Raw genomic sequence first — 19,479 nt, 5'->3', positions numbered from 1 at the left:
GTAAATTTTTACAATCAAACCCATTTTTAGTTTATTAAAAGCATGCGTTCAACCCCCTCCCTCTCCTCCGTTTGCACGTAAATAAAATGCACGTTGATGCGCACCGCGCAAACAAAACCACACGCGCCGACGGATTAAAGATCTGTATCCGTGCAATTGCGACAGCGTATACGGAGAGGTGCATACATTTTGTATCAAAACATCCTGCAGTGTGGCCAGCGGCAATAAACACAAAAGCCAGCCCAGCCACCAAGCCAAGACGTACGTCAGGGGCACGGTGGCAAGACAAAGTGTCAGATGCGACTGCGGCTCTCGGGACTCCCAGCAGCCAATAGAAAACGATCTCTAGCCTCCATCTAAGGTTTAAGTTACAAACTTTTCGACGGTGACGACGGTGACACTGTTGCTTGGCATCGGCCCAGGAGGATTCAGGCGTTGCCACCAGTAGAACTTCGGCTTTCATTTTTTTTGGCTCCAACGAGAATGCTAATTGTCCCTTCACGCACAATTCATCCGCAATATTACCAATGGTTTTCGGCACCCGTATATATTTAAAGAAACATTTGCGTAGACCAAATACACCACTGTCTTGTAGAAAATTGCGTGGGGGGGGGGAAAGATTGTGAACTCTCAGATAAGTACTTATTGATTTCAGGCAAATCATGTTCCACGATTGGATTTTGAATCAGCCCATTTTCTCATTATACGTTTTCATTCCCTTTGAAACGCTAAACTTGCGTGAGCTCACGCAGAAATGAACCCCGTTTAATGGCACACTGCAGCACGGTGGTTGGGCAAAGGCATGAGGCATGAATAAACAACACCACAACAAATAACAGGCTTGTGGATTAACCCACGGCTATGGGCGCAAATGGCTCAGAATAACAACACATTGCAATTATAATTCCCGTGTAGAGCATGTTTAATGCAGAGTCCATGCAAAGCAAAGGCTCTTTTATTCGGTAATATGGTTTGTGGTTTGGTCGAACATACACGACTACAACGTTCACATAAATAAGCAGTAACTACCGTAAACCAGTTCAGTTACAAACGCTCACCCACAAACATGCCCGGGACGCCTTGAGCACGAGAACAAATCTCAGCCTCCAGGTCTCCCCCCCCCCGCCCCCCGGGCACGCAATTAGGCACACGAGCAATAGTTGCTTATGCAGGCTGGGCTAACGTCATGGGCACCTGCCAATTGCCGCCGCCGCCCCCCCCCCTTTCAAATTTTTTTACGTCTCTCAAAATGCCCCCCCCACACACACACACATACACCTGCATGCAAATGACACGTGGTCACACGGATTTAAAAACGGTGGCCAGTTCAAGATCACGGTGGGGGGGGGGTGTGTTAGGACACCCGACGCAACCTTCATCAGTAAAACCCACTGACATTTATTAAGCGCAGGGCTGCAAATGTAGCGAGCGATCCAACGTTTCCGAAAGGACTTTCGGAACGGGGACTCGTTGTTCTGATTAAAAAAAAGCCGCTCGGTACAATCAGCATGCAATCAAGCAAAATTCTCAGTAAAAAAAAGTTGTACGACTTAACATTTAAAAATAAAACTCAACACTTTTTTCAAAAGGCAAACTTGCATCACTAAGCACAGAGTAAAAATGCAGAACAATTCCATAAACATACCCTTTCAAAATACAATACGATATAGGTCCTGCCAATCCACTTGCAAAAGATTGTGCCTATTCATATTTTTAGACATCACTTGAAATGTATTTTTCTATATATATACTGTAGCAATCAGCTGCAGTGGGAAATTCAATGTAAATGTTTTCACTCGGGTCACAATTAAAATTCACGGCGTAGCATGCTAAGCTCCCCACCCCCCAACTATTTGAATAAAGTATTGCCCCTTTTTGGGGAGAATAAGTAACAAGAAAATGCGCGGCCTTACCTCTTGACTTGATGTTCGGTACCCCATAAATTTAATAACATCAATTATTTTCTCGTAAAGCGCTGCATGCACGTTGTGTAGGAAGAAACAGCACAAAGCGCAACTAAATCAAGGCGGGCGTATGTGGAATACACACTGTATGCACGCCTCCATGTTGGTGATATAACGGTGATGAAGCAGACGCCTCTTAAGCTTCAAGTATTACGCGGTAAATAAGTAGCCACAAAAGGGGTATTAAAAAAAAATCCGCGGACCAACCACATGGAGAATGCTTATGCGCTTACAGCCAATGCTTATTTATTAAACCAGTTGTAACTGATGAACTGGCAAATATTTCGACAGGTCACAAAAGGCCTTCAGCTCTGGCAAAACTAAGATGCACTGTACATCTCACGATTCGTTTTTTTAAATGTATTTTTTGTGTTATTTATCCAGGGAAATAGCCATTTTAATATTTCAGACACATACCAAAGATTTGTAAAACTAAAAAAATGATATGCACTTTCTTTACAATTGCCTTGTTTTAATAATTACGACCTTGAGAGACTCTCTAATAAAAAAAAACATTCGAATGATTCGTCAGAACACAACAAATCAAAACACTTCCAACGTGCGAGCAAAGCGGCTAACAACGATCTGTGCTTCCAGTGCCATCTGACGTGACCAGGTTATTACAACAAACGCCTTGACACTTTGGCTTTTTTTACTACGAAAATTGTACAATGGTTACCAGGCAAACCCACTTCAACCACCCACCCACCATAAAGCAATATTGTTCAATGTGCAAATGAACATACTTCAATCGTAGCGCTTAGTCTCGCCACGGACAATAGACTAATAATTTACCTTAAAGCCACATTCGATCCCATGGAAAGGGGCACAATCTCAAAGTTTGCCACAAAATGTGTGTGTTGATGCGTTATATAGACCTCAAAACTCTTCCTCTGCAGAGTCTATTGAAATCAATACATTTCCTTTTTAAATCAATCGCTATTCACGCGCGAGCATGTTGACCAAACTTCTCTTTTCGTATATTGGATACCCGCACAACTTTAATATGAAAGGTCCATCAATTTTTTTTGTATATATAGTTGCGAACATTTTCGAGGGGAATTTTGGGATACTTGCATACACAAAGGTCCTCTCTCGCAAATTATGTCAGAGGGGTTTTGACGTCCATTTTGCAGCAGATGGTGCATTTGTTAAGTGAAACTACTGGGAGGGAGGGGGGCGAATTTAGAATCAAAGCATCAAGGATCAAAACTGTACAAACTGTGTCAGTACTGACCACTAGACTGGTTATATGTATATATTAGAGCTGTTATAATTAGTCAATTAATTATTTAGAACATTGCAATCAAACTCAATTTGTTGTGGCTGATTACTCAGGCACCTTTAAGAAATGGCACCACCACCTCTACGAGAAGGCAAAAAAAAACCCTCATCCATCGTCAGACTGATGTGGCTAATGGCATTGGTGACATCAAGCCCTGCCCAACATCTCCCTTCCAGCGTCACACGCAAAAAAACAGATGCGAGACTTATTTTTCTCAAACGTATATTTGCGTACTACCGACTAGCTGAGAAATAGAACCGATAACCAGAAATCTATTATTTTCATATTGAGATAGACCCCGCCGTATTATAAATATATTTTTTGTGTACTTAAAAGATGAAAATGACACAATGCAGAAGAACTCCCGTGGAGAGGTTTCCGTTGAACATTCCGAACCAGAATTTCAACAGCACAGTTGATACGGAACGTAGAAGACGTCTTGCTCTCGAATACGAAATCTGGGTGCATATTCGCCGATTACACAACCCTCCCCCGCAGAGCGCATATACAGTAATACTGCTACAGAAACAGCTATCCATTCAGTTCCTACGTTCATTCTCAAACCACCTCGGCCATCAACTTGCCAGGAAGAAAAATTCAATCAGGGCTCCCCAAATGAGGATCCTGCAGTCTTCCACACTATGCTCTGACCACTCAATGACCTATTTATATGTAAACTATATACACGCCTATGGATTAACGTGTATGTATCATACAAGAAGTAGTCAAGTAAAGCATATGTCGTCCATACAGTGTTAATAAGATGCTGCTTTTTAGACGCTAAGATTTCACACTAATCTTTTTCCCTGCTAAGATATATTAATATCCCACTTCATAACAAAGCGGTACATGTAAAGGAGTAGGAATGAATGTGTTATCGTCATCTAAAAGAGTGTCGGTGGCTGGTATTGGACAAGATCTGCCTTCGTACATTTTTGGGAGCAGGGAAAAAAAAGAATGAAAAATATTCTGGCACACGTAGGATTACTAAAATGACTCCATACATTCCCATCTCTACCCACACCCCAGTGCCTCCACCTTCCAACTCCAACACCCCACCCTGAAATCCCTACACCCACCCCATTCCGCCTTAACACGCAGCATCCCTCCCATCACTGTTAAAGACACCGCCCCACTCTTGCAAAATGTCAGCACTGGAAGGGTCTGGTTTTGCCAAGAGGGCCCTGTGGGCTGCCCCAACAAGGTGTGATGGAGCACACTACAATTACTGGACATATCAGTGCGACAAATGGAGCGTGGCCTATATTGCTGGGTTGAAATGTTACATTTTTATTGCCAATTTTGTAGAATCAAAGAGTCCAAGTTCAGTAATTAAGAAGCTGTTTTTATTCATACTTACCTTGCTTAAAACTATAAGGTTCACTACAACGTTTTTCCCTACTCTTTCAAAGCAGTTACCGATTCCACAACATGATAAGTCCTCTGGACATGCCTGCCAAAATACAGTGTTCAATTTTACATCACATTTAAAAGAGAGTCTGGGTGGGTTTGTAGGCGACATTTAGTCACGCTGGGCCCCAAATGATGAGTGAGCAATTGGCAGGAACGCTAGGATTTGCCACTGCCAGATGGAGAAAATACGGCAATTTCACCTTCACATTTCAAAGCAGTACGGGCTTTAAATCAAACAAAATAAGACAAATTCCCAAAAAAATTCCAGCGCAGACAATTGCAAGGGAATACTGGTACGATACAGTACTGAGAAATTGAATAAAACAAAATCAATGTCTCAGACATTAACCGATAGATTTTCCCAAGTCTCTTGCAAACCACAAAAATATTTGAAAAAAATATTTTTTTCAAACATTTTAAAATAGCTATCTCCATGGCACACAAGTTTTACAGTAAAAAATTACCAAAAAAACCCAAAGGGTATATGTGCATGGTCCGTTAGTCTGGAGACCATTTCAACAAGTTTGCTGCTCCAGAAGGGATTTAACGATTTATCCGTAAGCCTGTTAGGCTCATCGCCACTTGCTGTAAACACTTTCCATTTTACCAAGTCACCCCTACTGTGATGGTACACGTGTGCAATATATAAATATATATCCGTGTATATGAAGCTACCAGCAAACCCGGGAGATAGATGGCATTTTTTTACCCCTCATTTAAAAAACACATGGTTCAAATATATAAACGTACGACAATTTAGATTACGGCGAGCGTGAAAAATGATATGAAACCGCCGCATCAGGAACACTGTAAAGTCCACTAACCTCGGCAGCTATCAACTTACACTTAATTTACAGCTCTATATTCATCAACTTGCATTTTCACTGGCTATCAACCTACGCAACCAGAAGTACAGTAATATTTAGCGGGTTTACATTAAACTGTCATTGTTTTACCTCTTGTTTTTGATAAAGAATAATTATGTTGACGTTGTGGGGCTTACTACTTTGGAGCTTGCGATGTATACTACCGCAGAGGTTTTCATGGATTGTGCAATATAGTTCTCAGATTGGGGGTTTGAGCTGCAATGCGTGTTGTTGGGGATGATGTCCGACGACTGGCTACATATGCTGGAAGCTTCTTCACGAACTTAAAATGTATAATTCTAATTGTTCAGGAACTGAATATTGAGAATACTCAGTTCGTTAACATTCAGTTTCTGCAGAACCTCCCAGCACATGTAGCAAAATATAGTACAATAGGTACACACGTGTGTGTGTATATATAGAAAAAAACTGAAATGTAGGGCACGCAACCTGCGCAGGATACCAACACTTCCATAAAAACAGCTAACTGGGATCCTGTTGAAAATATTTGCAAATAAGTCTGTGGTCTTTGTGAGTGGTGACTTAGGACGAGAGTCGACCTGGACTTCCCGACTGTTTGGCTACGTAAACTGAAACGGGACAAATGTGTTATTCTTTTCACAAGGAGTCAATTCCAGGGACAGTGAATTCAAAACCAACATTAGCAGCCCAGCAAAAGGTCGTTAAAAACAATAAAAAAAATACACACCAATTACATTATGTTTACATCACCAGCCAATTATAGTAAACATAACAGAATCTTTGTGAAACAAATGAAACATTTAAAGTCGCCACTTTTGGCTGTCAGAACTGTGAGATTTCCGATGGAAATTAAAAGTTACCACTTAGGCTTGAAGCATGGTAATGTTTCCGATGGCAATTTCTTTTCACCCCCTTTAAACCAAGAGGGGGAAATTGGGGAGCAGAGGGTGAGGCTTCCATAGAGCATCAACATCACTAATTAAAGTCGAGGGGAATGGACCGTAACTTGACAGCCCCGAGCCAGGATTTTGACGTTTCCTCATTCAATTGGTTTCTTCCCAATTAAAACAATGAGATAATACGACTTACGAGCTGCCCACGTTACACTTCTAACGTGCGTTATTGGCGCCTGCAAAACCTTGAAATTCCCTTTCTCAACTCACCTCTCCGAGCAGTGATCATTTGGAAAATGAAAACCAACATCTGAGAATTGTCAAATTGTGACTGCTCACAGGATCGTACTGGGAAACACACAAGTCGGTGTCGTGTATTTTAAATCTGTGCTGTTTTGGATACGAGCCATCCATAAAAGGTAATGCAATAACTGTGCGCAAAACCAATTTATTAAGCTTTATCTTTAATACTGGAGCACAAATTGAAAGGGATAATCTTTACCCTGGATAAAAAAAATTGCTTTAAACATGTCACGTTCACATCCACAAAAACCTCGTGGTACACTTAATATAATTTTACCGACCTTTACATCCAGGTTTGATTGTAAAAATATGTACGTACAAGAACATGCAAGGTGCAATTAAAAAAAATAGGCCAAGCAATTTTGCCAATAAATGAAAACGAAAGGCTGACTCATTCCCCGTGCACGGGCAAAGTATTATTACAATTAAAACGTGATTAATATCTTCTTACCACGCATTTGCTCAGCCCCTGTTGCGTTGGGGCAATGCCTTCAGAATGACAATGATTAACACGGAAAGGACCCTCAAAGAATGCACTGTAGCGTTAACAAACCAACTCTATAAATTTTGGTCGGCACTCCCCGTGTCTCGGCTACAGCTGTGCACCCAAATGCAATCTCAAGTCAGGCGGGGCGAGAATTAATCTGTAGAGTTCATTATGGAACCAAACAGCACACTGGGGAAATAGGCACTGGTGCTGGGTTTTTTTTTTTTTGGGGGGGGGGTACTTATTGGGGGTTGTTTGCTGTTGAAATTTTTACCAAAAAGTTACGCAAATATACATATGCGGCTTAGGCACAATACAATAAAAAATTACAAAACTGCGTGCCTCCATTTCACAAAGTAGCCTGTTCTTTACCCTGCTATTATGCCGAGATGTACCACAATAATTGCTTCCAAGATGTGTAGAGCTCTTCATGGTAATACACTGCCGAGGCACTTGTATAATGTTGCCATACCGGTTTCCAATGCTCAACAAAGGATGATGTGCAATGGGCTGGTCACATATGCAAAGAATCAGTGAAGGACAAAAATAATCCTCAAAAATAAAAAAAATATTAACTTCGTGTGCAATTCAAAATGTCAATCAAGTTAACAAGAAAAAAACTGACACACACAAACATGTGCTCAAGCATGTTCCATTAGCAATGCAGCGAGGATTTTAGCTCGGGAACTGGATTTAAAACGAGCCCTCCTATCAACAGTGTCTATAAGGATTACTGGATTGAAATTGTTTCTGTACTGCACTAGTCTGTAAATATTTCCCACCTGAGAACCCGCATCAGCAGTACAGTACGAACGATATGACCTTACTGCATAAACACTGCACGACAAAATAAAACTGGTTAAATAACAGATAATAATTAATGGCGCAAAATGTTAAAATCTGCACGCAGGCAATGTGGAATTAGAAACACAGCACGATAATTAGTGCTCCTCGTAATATTGTTTTGGTATTGCAAAAAAACCATCCAAGAAACTATTTAATGCCACGAAGGGTGTAAATGCATTTTTATAAAGTGCAAAATTCTGACAGCTGCCAGTTCTGAACGCAGGACTCCTCCATCAGAGTAGCTTCTCTCTCTCTCTCTGCTTACCCCCCCCTCCCTCCACTCTCGCTTCTGTCTTGCACATTTGATGTTGCCGTCACTGGAATTCATTTATCACTGGCAGTCGCCGAAATGGAGGCTTGAGCACAAACAATGGAAAGGATTTGAGTTTAAGACTGCCCGAGACTATTAAAAAAACGGGAAAGAGAAACCCTATTTCTCAAAAAAAAAACATCCCAGAAAACCCACCAAACCCCTTCGTGGGGATTTTGGCAATGCAACCTGTATTCATTACTGGCGTTGTACACTCACAAAACAAAAAGTACCAAACGTGTAACACTAAATGAGAATTTTATATCCATACCAATGGTTATTTTTTTCTAAGTCCATCGATTCAAATATGATGGGGAATCCTATATACACATCAATAACTTTAGCAAGCATTTGGAGGCTCTGGAAAGGATAGGTAATTTTCTACAAAGGTTAAAAAGCCTGAAGCAATAATAGCATAAGTGGAAAATGCAAATGCTTGATGATTTGACTAGAGTGGTGGAGGGGGGGGTGGTTAAATTTGGGGTCACGTGGCTCGCAATGGAAATCGCCATCTGATCGCTGTGCGGCTCGCAGGCCGACTGAGCCACTGCCACTAACTCCCTACACCACCCCCAGCCCTAACCCCAACCCCTACGATATCCACCCCCCAATCCCCACTGCAACCTCACACCCATCCACCCCAAGCACCACCACCACCGTCCCCCCCCCACCAACCCTACCCTACCACCCTCCCCCAACAAAGGCCCTTCTCGACTGTCATGCTCCATGTGTTATGGGGATGCGCCAATGGTTTGATCGCCAGACCTCTTCCCAAATGAGTGCTCTACTTTCCATACAACATCTGTGACATTCGGGGAAGAAAAATAAAACACCCCGCGTAGACCTTGCCACGTTCCGAATGTAAAGGACCCGCTGATGAGTCAGCAGTTCGTGTTGGGACGCTGCAGGCCGAGGTAATTCGTTTGGTACGGGGAGAGGAAGATGGTTTGGGAGCGACACAGCAAAAGCAAAGGATGTTCGTCTAACAGCCAAAACGTTTGGTATAAAGTTTCGTTGAGAAATCCCGGCAAAGAAGGGAAAACGGATGTAGAAAATGCGGGAATTATGGGCGTCGAGTAGCCACCACGGGTTCTTCATCATAAACAACGTCGATCCACAAAATGTTAATGTTATAAATTATTCACGAACACTCCCCCACCACCCACCCCCCCATCGCATCGTTTTCACATTCACAAGAACTTAATCGTTAGCCGAGACTGACCACCAACTACAATTGACCGGAAAGTTTGGTGTTTATATTTGTTTTTTTGTTTCCCCTTACCACAAAATATATATATACACACACGAAGGCACACAACTGCCCAAGCGCACAAAGCCACCCAAACCCAACTCATCATCCTCCCCCTAGCATCAAAATCCTGCTACGGAAGCCGACGTGGCCCCACAGAGCTGTAAAGTTCCAATGTATGCACCAGTGTGTTACGTGTGAGTGTACGTGTGCGCACACTCTAACTGTGGTGGTGGTGTTACAGTAAACCCGACGAGGAGGCACGTGTGGAGGAGAGCGCGTGGGCTCTCTGCTTATGCCACTATTGCCACGCAGTTGGCCCCCCTCTCTCTGTGCCCCCCCCCCCCCGTTTATACGTTCTGAAAGCCAATCGCTATCGATTCATTCCGAACCAGCGCAGCAGCCGCCACCACCACCAACGGGGAACACGGTGGTTGCAACGCGAAGCAGCTGAACATTCTTTCACACGACGGTGTACAACAACAATAACAAAAAAAGGGAGGCTGTGGCAACGCTTTTCTTTATAACGCGGGGGGCGCACACGTGGTGAACGTGTACAGAGATTTAAAAGGATGGGATCATTACGGGCAAAAAAAATATGTATACCATAAACTCACACCGCTCGCAGTGACAGCGGATTGTATAATTAAGCAGAAAACAAAAATGACGCGGCTCTACTTAATTCACTGCACTCGAGGAATGCCATCCCTTTGATCCGAGTGAAGTGTGAAAATAAAACACCAAAAAATACAGCACTGCGCTCTAAAAAAAAAAAATGTTTTTTTTACTCGCCCGTCCACTGGAAGAAAATATCACGCAACCAAGTCCGCGAAAGTAAGCACACGAAGCCGATGAATGTAACTATCCAAAATAAACGTCGCTCATCAAAAAGCAGCAACTAATAAAAAAGTTTTAAATGCCACTGGGCGTGTTTTTTTTGGGGGGTGAAGCCTTCACAAAAAAGCCCATCACTAATACATGGCAGTCAGCCATTTTGCGTAGTCTTCACAACCACCATTGTCAAAAAGTGTTTTATTTAAATGAACTGACGGCGAGGCACCTGTAAGTCTTGCACTACTAAAACGCAACAAATATATTTTTGTAAAAAAAAAAAGCTGAGAAATAAAACGGTAACTAAGCAAATAGCACCAAGGCGGAATCCAGAGAAAGATTCCCCCCCCCCCTATCCTGTACGTTCAGCATCCAAAATGCTGCATAAATCATCGCACATCAGTACAGTGCACGAGAGAGACTTTGAAACCAAAGTCACTTTTTATCTTGCGACGGTCTCGCACCTCGAGCTTGCGCTGCGCAAAAAAAAACTACTGCAAAGCACGACGGGGAATTTGTTTTGGGTGGAAGTGGGGAAAAAAACCACACACACACGAGGGCCCTGTTAAAGAACCGCATGGATATACAAAAAAATTCAACCTCCCCCCCCCTCCTCCTCTCTCCACTCGCCATCCAATTGCTCAGTGGGAGGGAACCCCCTGACCATTGCAGAGAGATGCATAAACCTTCCAACGCGCTACTGAAAATTCACACCGAGCTGCAATACCCCCATCGATGCACTGTAATGAAAAGCCAAGCCGACTTGCCTTTATTTTTATACAGTGGTGGCGAGATACGCATGTCCAGGCAAAACACTTTGTTCTCAAATATGTGCTGCGACAGAGTAGTTTAAGCGTGTACCCATCACATTCACACTGCGTTCTCTTTTTGTCGGCTCCCCCCATAATCTACTTGAACCAACCGTACCTATGGATAAGAATTATATATTTTTTTACGGGGGGGACAAAAAAAAGGGAGCTGTACATTTTCACACTTTTTTTTGATATGTGAAGCCATTGTAGAATTAAGCTGTTTGAAAAACATTTTTTTTTGTATCAGGCAACATACTTAAATAATCAATTTCTGCTGGAAAAAAATCAGTGTGGCCACGAATATCACAAAGCATAAATTCCATTGTGGAACATCTTTGTTACCACTCAAGGAGAAAATATGCCTGCACATATCTAAAATAACCCAAAACGTGTAATTCCGCCAGAACAGCAAACAACCCGTTATAAATTAATACCGCAACAATTTATACTTGCGGTGTTTAAAGAGAAATTGGCTCAATCCACGACAGCAGCTCCTGTTTAAGCATGTATGGCACTGTATTACATTTAAAATATTCTATCAGTCACCTGCTTTAAAAAAGGGACGTGCCTGTTATTTAATGTGAAATTCAACATTTAGGCCCATTTTGTTTAACTCAAGTGTTAAGGTTGGTGTCTCATCTGTAAACATCCTGTCTAAATTTGCAGAAGCTGGTACATTTAACTGTATTCAAAAACATTAACATTATAAAAATCTGATTTTTTTCTTCAGTTTCAGACCCATAAAATGATTTTTTTGATGAAATATAGTTAATGCAGTACTGGCGGCAACCATTCAAAGGATCTGAATATTACTTCCCCAATACACGGATAACATTCGAAACAAAGTGTGAACAAATCTGAGCATTTTACGTGTTAGATTTGCAAATGTTTTGCCATGCACACCAAAATAACGCAGTGAATGGCAGTGCATTCAATTACCAAATCGGAGTTGCGAGAAAGAACCGTATGTCACGCAAGCAGAGGATGTGAACAATAACAGCCAGACTTTTGCCCAGGCCCATACCCTTCAAACGTTGCTTCGTGACAATCAGGTACAACGGGCACCGTACCAACGCAATGTTGCAATAACGCACAGTGGTGCAGTTCTAAAAACCCAAACAACTTGGAGGTACCGTCTCAAAAATTAAAAGGCTGTCAAATTTAAATGTGAAAAGTGCAGTTCTGACCCGTTTTGCCCTGATCTCCATACAGCTTATCCAGAAGTGCTGTGCACTTATGCATTTTTAAACATGTGTGATCTACTCTTGTTCCAACTTTAGATTTAATAGATTTTTTTTTGCTACAAATACCATTTTCTTTATTTCTGTAAGCTGACAACAGCAATGGCCATACGTCAAAGAGCATTGTGTTGTCTCGTGCAAGTGGGCATGTTCTTGTACAGTATTCAAAAAATATATATCATAGTTTACTTCAAACTGGTCTGTTTTTTTCTCCAGTAAAGTTCCTATTAAAATAACTTCAATATCAATATAAACCATTTTTAAATCACGCAAAAACCCATCAAGTAAAGAGTACTTGTGTTTGCGCAGCTGGTCAGTTTTAGTTCCAGCGAATGCACAGCTCCCATAAAGTTTCCATTTTCTCTCCATTACCATCCATGATCTTTCTCAGTTAATCCTTACCTTTCGCTCTGTGACAAAATTCACAACGGAACAATGCCCGATTTATACAACGTACGATTGTTTACACATATATTATTTGCAATGCGAACTAATGTGTTGGTGTCATATTTTGTTATCATCACTGAATATCAAAAAAGATAATAGATTTCTTTGACTTAAACAACACGCAACATTCGTGTACCTATCATGTAAAATGAGGTTTCATGTCACGATTAAAGTGACACCATATCAAACAAAAGTTAACTTTGATAACACGTACGGGCAGGCAGAAAACAGCCGCTTTAACAGACACTAAAATAATCATTGTTTACAATACGTTAAGATGGAAGATCACAACACACAGTTTAACAATAAACTCCCAGACTTAACAACAAAAATATACCCCACAGAAGAGCAAACATCTAAGAATCAAATGTTCCGGTTCCAGATTTACCATGAAAGATGCTTAAGGCACCATTTTGATTTTTTCCAGGATTGGCATTTCATCTCACGGGCTGCATGCAATCTGTAAGTAGCAGGTGCAGCATTCCCAGTACATTATCTCTGCCTATTTTTGTTTTATAAAAACAACTCCAAATCTAACAAAGGGCACCTGCAAATGTACAGACCCCCCCCCCCTGCTCTCTTTCGTTCGGATAACGGGCCTCGATAAAGCAAATGCTTTATCGAGGCCCGTTGTCCGAACGAGGATTATTTCTTTTTATTTCACAAAAAGTTGTCATTTTAAGAACCCACAAAAAACACTGGTATGAATGCAAGCCTCTGTAGAGATGGTAGACATTCAGTTACTCACTTGCTTTTCACTGAGCGAAGTTATTTTAGCTTGGCATTCATGCAGCTGCTTCTTCAATTCTGCATTCTGAAAGTAAAAAAAACACCGTTAAAAAGAGAGAAAAAACATCACCTCCGTTTTATAAACATTACTGCTACGACACAAATTTGATTTCTAATGATGTACAGGCCAAGCGCATGGGCAACCCATTTAGTAAGAAAAAAAGTGCACTTGCTATAAATACACAAAGCGTGATGCTGGGTGGTGGTGGGGGCACATGCTCATTGGGCGAGAAAAAAGTGATACCCGGGCAAATACTCTGAGGATAGAGAGCCTAGAAAAAGGCTTGGGGGGGAGGGCAGGTGGAATGGCACCACCACTGCCCATAAGGAGGGCCAGGAACAATCGGTATTAGCTGAGCCACACCTACGGCTGGAGAGAGAGAGACCATGGGGTTTTTTTCCACCCCCTTCTTCTTCTGTAAAGACTCGCCCTTCTCGCATGTGGACACGTGTGCGCACACAAGTATGGAAAGGGTTTGGTCATCATCGTACCTGGGGGTCTTGCTTCATCTGCACAACAAGTTTCTGAAAGATACACACACACACGTGCGCGCACACACACATGGTATTGAGTGTGTGTGTACATGGTGGCCTGTAACCGCTGTACTTCTTAACAAAGCAGTGCGAGAAGGAAACATTGGAACGCCACCAACCAAAACCAAATCACTTGCCCCTACCCTACATATCCATTACAAGCCTCTTCCCCGTCCTCCTTCCTCCATCAAAGTAGCAGAAACGAAATTAAGCGTGAACAAGGTAAGAGAGACTGTGCTGCCCCGCTTTGAGAAGCATGTTTAACAACAAGGAGGCCTCAGGCGCCTGGGGCCTACAGTATGGATTATTCAACGACGCTCGCTATTGTGGTGCAACAAACATTACAAAACACGAGACACACAAACGCTGTCTCACGAAAGGGGAGGGAAGACATTGCATATCGACACAACACCCAAAACCATTAACCATTGCTATTCACGTAAGCGCCGTGGTCTCAACTAACGTCAAGTTTATAAAAAAAAAACAAAAGCGTAACAAAGCTACGGCAAATCACCTTGGTACGATCACAACCACAATTCACAACAACCAACGGAAATGATAGCGACAATTCAGCACCACCGGTTATAAATAAATGTTGCAAACCCAACAGCAGCAGCAGCAACAACCACCATCACCAAATTCATCAAACTACAACAAACCACACGTGCCAAGATTATTGTAATACAATACCCCCCTCCCCCCCCAAAAAAATAGAAGAAAATTAACAATTGTATCGTCAAATAAGGGAACAGAAACACCCAGTTATCACCGCCGCCCATCAACTACATCGAAAAAGAACATGTTTTTTTTCCACCTCGCGTATAACAATCGTGGTTTATATTGCGTATACAATACAACGGAGTATCGACTACAGTATATTGTATCTGGATTCGGGGTGGGTGGGTATGGGTTTAAGCATCGCTGCCTGCCACATTGTGCAAGTTTAACACTTCCTGGGCCACGGCCGAGCCACGCGTCCACCCCCCCCCCCACTAACCCTGGCGCCTTTGCCCAGGCCTCGCTCGCCCTGCTCGGCCAAATAAAAAGTGGTGGTGTTGGCAGGAGAGGTGACAGCAAAAACTTTGTCCGGGAAAATGACGACGACGAGGAGGATGATGATGATGGAAGAGAGGAGAGGGGGGTGTGGGCAATACCGCGATGGACGTGGTGACCACTATCGTTATCTTAACCCCCTAACCTGATAACCTCCCCATCCTCTACCCGACTGGTCCAAAGCCCGTGATGAGAGGGAAATGTTGGCCTACGTGAGGTTACGAGGAGAAAATATAAATATCCATCGAGTTGTACTGTTGGGGGGGAGGGGGGTGTGGGGCATAGGGTCACCGCTAAGCTGTTATCATTTAAATAGTTTAACAAATTACGTATTCAGTCTTCGTACTATTTTGAGAAATCCGACTATATTAATAATACACGTCGTGAATGTGGGCTATTATTTCATCGAAATTAATTTTAATTATTATTTTAAGTAGTCATCTAATCATCTCAACCCCTAAGTGTAATTTGGTGGTTGTGCGTGTTCACAAAAATACGTCTACACTATAATATTGTTCGCAAGCGACAGTACGAGGCCAACCAACCCTCCATAACCAAAACCAGTTAGGAGGTGGTGGTGGTGGGGGGGGTGGGGAAGGACGTAAAAAAAACAAGAAATAAAACAAAAATAAATAACGAGAAAAAAATACCCCAACAACAACAACCACCACCAAAAACCCACACCACCTCCTTTACCCCCCCTCCATCCACCTCCAAGAAGCACAAGTCCCACCCCTACCTGATGGCACTGGATTTCCTTCTTGAGCGCCTCCTGAAGACCCGACAGCTCCATGCCGGCGACTTCGCGGCGACTTTGTAGGGGGGATCCGCCCAGAGCGCGAAAGGAGGACAAGCAGCAGCAGCAGCAGCAGAGCAGAAGAGAGAAAAGTACATTAAAAGTGCGGGCCCCCACTGGAGTGGAGTGAACAAGCGCTAAGTTCTCTTCACTCGCTCAGCCACAGCTGCTGCCCGCTTGCTTTGCTCGGGACTCATCACACACTTTACGGCGCGGACCGACAAAACACAACACACAGAGGGAAAAAAAACTTACTCAGAAAAGCAAAGCCCCCCCCCCTCCTCCTCCTCCTTCAACCCGCTTCCCAAAACAACCGCTGCTCACCAAAAAAAAAATATCCTCTTCACCCCCCTCTCCTCCTCCTCCTCTTCCTCCAACACACGTAAACAAGACGGCTTGCCGGACTGGCGATCCACGCGATTTAAAAAAAAAAGAAACAAATGTTCACAAGTAAAAAAAAATGTGAGTGGGGAGTAGAGGGGTGGTGGGACGGACTACGTTTTCTCCATTGACGGCGAATTTATTTCACTTTGTCTAAGGAATAGGTGTGGTGCGGCCGGCATTGCCTAAGGAAAGTACCCGGATGTAGGGCCTGCTCGCGACTCCTCCCCCTCCGCCCCCCCCCCTCCGTCACCCCTCACCCCCTCCCCCGCGCACTACTTTACTACGCGCTCGCCAAAAAGTACCCGCTTTAAAATGGCAAACTCGGCGCCCCCTTTGCCTCGCGAGAGCCACGCGAACGCGAGGCAAAGAGTTTGGTCGCGTCCTTTCCCGCGGCAGAAACAGCGAGCGCGGCGGGGAATGGGGGAGGGGGGTTGATGTGATGGAGACGGTGGGTGGGGGGGGCTGAAGTATGAGGGGTAGGGGAGAGAGGAGGGGGGGGGTCCACACGTGTGGCCCGGGTGGGCTGGGCCCCTCTCCCCCCTCTCCCTCCGCGTTGTGCGGGCGGGGGGGGGAGTAGTGCAGGGTCTCTTGCCCCCCCCCCCGTGCCCCCCCGATTTACTCTGGGCATAACTTAACTATTGCTACCCGTACTGCGGTATTGATAAAAAAAAATTACGTAATAAGTGCTCGGTTTTGAGCCAAAAAAACATTTCGGCAAACGCCTTTTAGGTGAACCTCACGCAAACACGTCGGGAAACTTAAAACACGTGTAGTTGTAACTGCCTGTGTTGTTGGTTTTAACGCGTTTTAAATGGCTGCGTTGTGTTTTTATTTATTTTGAAGTATTAAAAAAATACATTTTTAAATTGCAAACGCTACTCGGTGGGGGGGGGGAAACCGAGTTTATCACGTGACGTCACGTCGGCGTGACGTCGTGAAGTGACGTCATCGTGGATGCGAGGCCACGTCGTTTTTTTGGCGACTCCTGCGTAATGACGTCATAACACCCCAGGGGGTGGGGGGGGGGTTGCTGAGCTTGACCATTGGCTTCAGCTTACAGAGTTGCTTCTGTCCGATGGCTGTGCACTTACAGGTCACAGCGATGTAGCGGACAGAGGCTTGTGTTTTCTCTTCCACCACCACCAATGGAGTTTCGGTCCAAAGTTTATACAGTACTGTTAAACTGAGTACTGTACTGTTATGAGCAATAACTCCACTTAGACGTCAATGTCCAGTTGTGCATTAATTTTGCTAAATCATTTAGTGGTGTGTTGCGTGTGCCTTTGTCTTGAGTCGTGTTTTTGCTGACAAGCTACACCGATGTTAATGTTAATAAACATATCACGCTCATGTACAGTGCTGTATTTGCAATACAATATGTTATCTGCCAGGGTTGTTGCTTAATTTAAAGAGGGTTAATAATGCGCAGCAAATGGTTATTTTTGTTTACTATAGCCGAGGGAAAAAAAAACTAGGTGTTTAGGCAGACTGCCATTGGGCTATTATAAGTGTTTACACATATAATCCGCACATAGACTGTAACACACACTAGCCTGGTATATTGTATGAACAAATCAATATTTTATTAATTATAGCAGTGTACCGGTGTACTGTGTGTACAGTACATGAAACTACCGTTCTGTTAATCTACTGCTAGATGAAGGCCGCCCACACCAATATATACGAATTTGTTTTGTTAGGTTTTAAAGTGCTATAGAGTACCCGTGTAGAACTGCACATCACTTTATATATATTGTCTGCTGCTATAGTTTATTTTTCTAACATTGGTAGAATCTGTAAGAAGATCACAGTACAGTAGTTAGCGCTCACTACCGACCCACCTCGACTGGACACGTGGCAAAGAGCTTTATAGCTCATCGGATTCCTCCGGTATCAATACATATTCTGACATTTTAGCCTGTAATAAATGTATGCAGTTGTATTATTAGCGCAAATGACTGCCTACAAAAGTGGATGTTTTACATTTAACTTGATTTTATTATAATGGAGCAAGGACAATCGGGACTGTTGTGGTTGCAGGTGCTTGAGATAATGAAGATGATGGTAGTGGTCTGGGGAGGTCTTAATCCAGCAGTGGATTGACGTGACTGATGTTATACATGTTATATATTACACATCACATTGCACATTGTGTTCCACACAAGGAAAGTAAGGTAATAGCTTTTACCTACTCAAACCATTGATATTTTGAACACAGGGGCTAGAACTTAACAGGCAAAAACAGCGCGCGTAACATTAAAACCCGTGGCGCCCCACGGATAAATATAACAGTAATTACGTCCAAATAACAATATTTAACGTCACAAAACACGGCGAGAGATAATTGAACATGACACACCCATTATCGCAGTTTAAATTACATTTGCATAGGCGTGTAAGTGGAGGTACAAGCTCAAACCTGTCAGCTTTGGCTAACTGAATCACTATTATATTCTTGGTTCTTTCGGGTAAAGTCACATAGAAGGGAAACAATAAAATAATAAAAATATAAAACAGTAAAATTCTCACGACGTTTCGACTGCAACACAAGCAATCATCATCAGGTGTGAAAACCACAGCGAGAAAATTTGAAAAAAGTGGCGGGTTTTTTTTAACGGTAGCACCACGGAAAAATGAATTACTATTGTTAACAGCCATGAATGTTTAACGTTAGCACCGCGGAAAAATGAATTACTATTGTTAACAGCGATTAATGTTTGACGTTCCAGGCTCACGATGCATCGAATCGATATTCTGATTCGCATGCGGTGCATGTACCAGCAATGGGTTCGTGTTACATCGCTACAGACACCGGGCCTCTGGGTTTCCACGATACACTTTGCTCGAGAGATTTGATTTGATTTGAAGGCTCGCTTTGGCCTTCCCGTGGCAGCCAGTTTGTTCGAACCATACTTTGACCACGCCGACGAGACATCTGGTGGACATCGGTCCATGATTTGGTTCAGATGTTACGACTCGCCCATCGATGTTGGG

The 19,479-nt window shown here is 43.1% G+C and overlaps 1 protein-coding gene across 8 annotated transcripts in view; it reads right to left on the bottom strand.

The window, feature by feature from the left end:
- The window catches only part of PHF21A (PHD finger protein 21A), a 51,267-nt gene extending 34,569 nt beyond the window's left edge, over positions 1 to 16,698 (bottom strand). For 3 of the 8 annotated variants that reach the window (XM_032949233.2, XM_032949228.2, XM_032949234.2), the window contains exons 1-3: positions 16,045 to 16,350; positions 14,211 to 14,243; positions 13,678 to 13,743 (exon numbers count right to left, since the gene is read on the bottom strand). In XM_032949233.2, the coding sequence (XP_032805124.2) occupies positions 13,678 to 13,743; positions 14,211 to 14,243; positions 16,045 to 16,098 (153 nt within the window). In that variant the 5' untranslated portion in view covers positions 16,099 to 16,350. The other 5 variants (XM_032949227.2, XM_032949226.2, XM_076065178.1 and 2 more) reach the window with 5 other exon arrangements.
- Between the last annotated feature and the right edge of the window lie 2,781 nt (positions 16,699 to 19,479).

The sequence above is a fragment of the Petromyzon marinus genome, chromosome 7, assembly GCF_048934315.1.
Source record: "Petromyzon marinus isolate PM22_M1 ecotype Great Lakes invasive population chromosome 7, UKy_Petmar_22M1.pri1.0, whole genome shotgun sequence".
Taxonomy (NCBI): domain Eukaryota; kingdom Metazoa; phylum Chordata; class Hyperoartia; order Petromyzontiformes; family Petromyzontidae; genus Petromyzon; species Petromyzon marinus.
The sequence above is the reverse complement of the archived record's forward strand: the minus strand, read 5'-3'. Positions and strand labels throughout refer to the sequence as shown.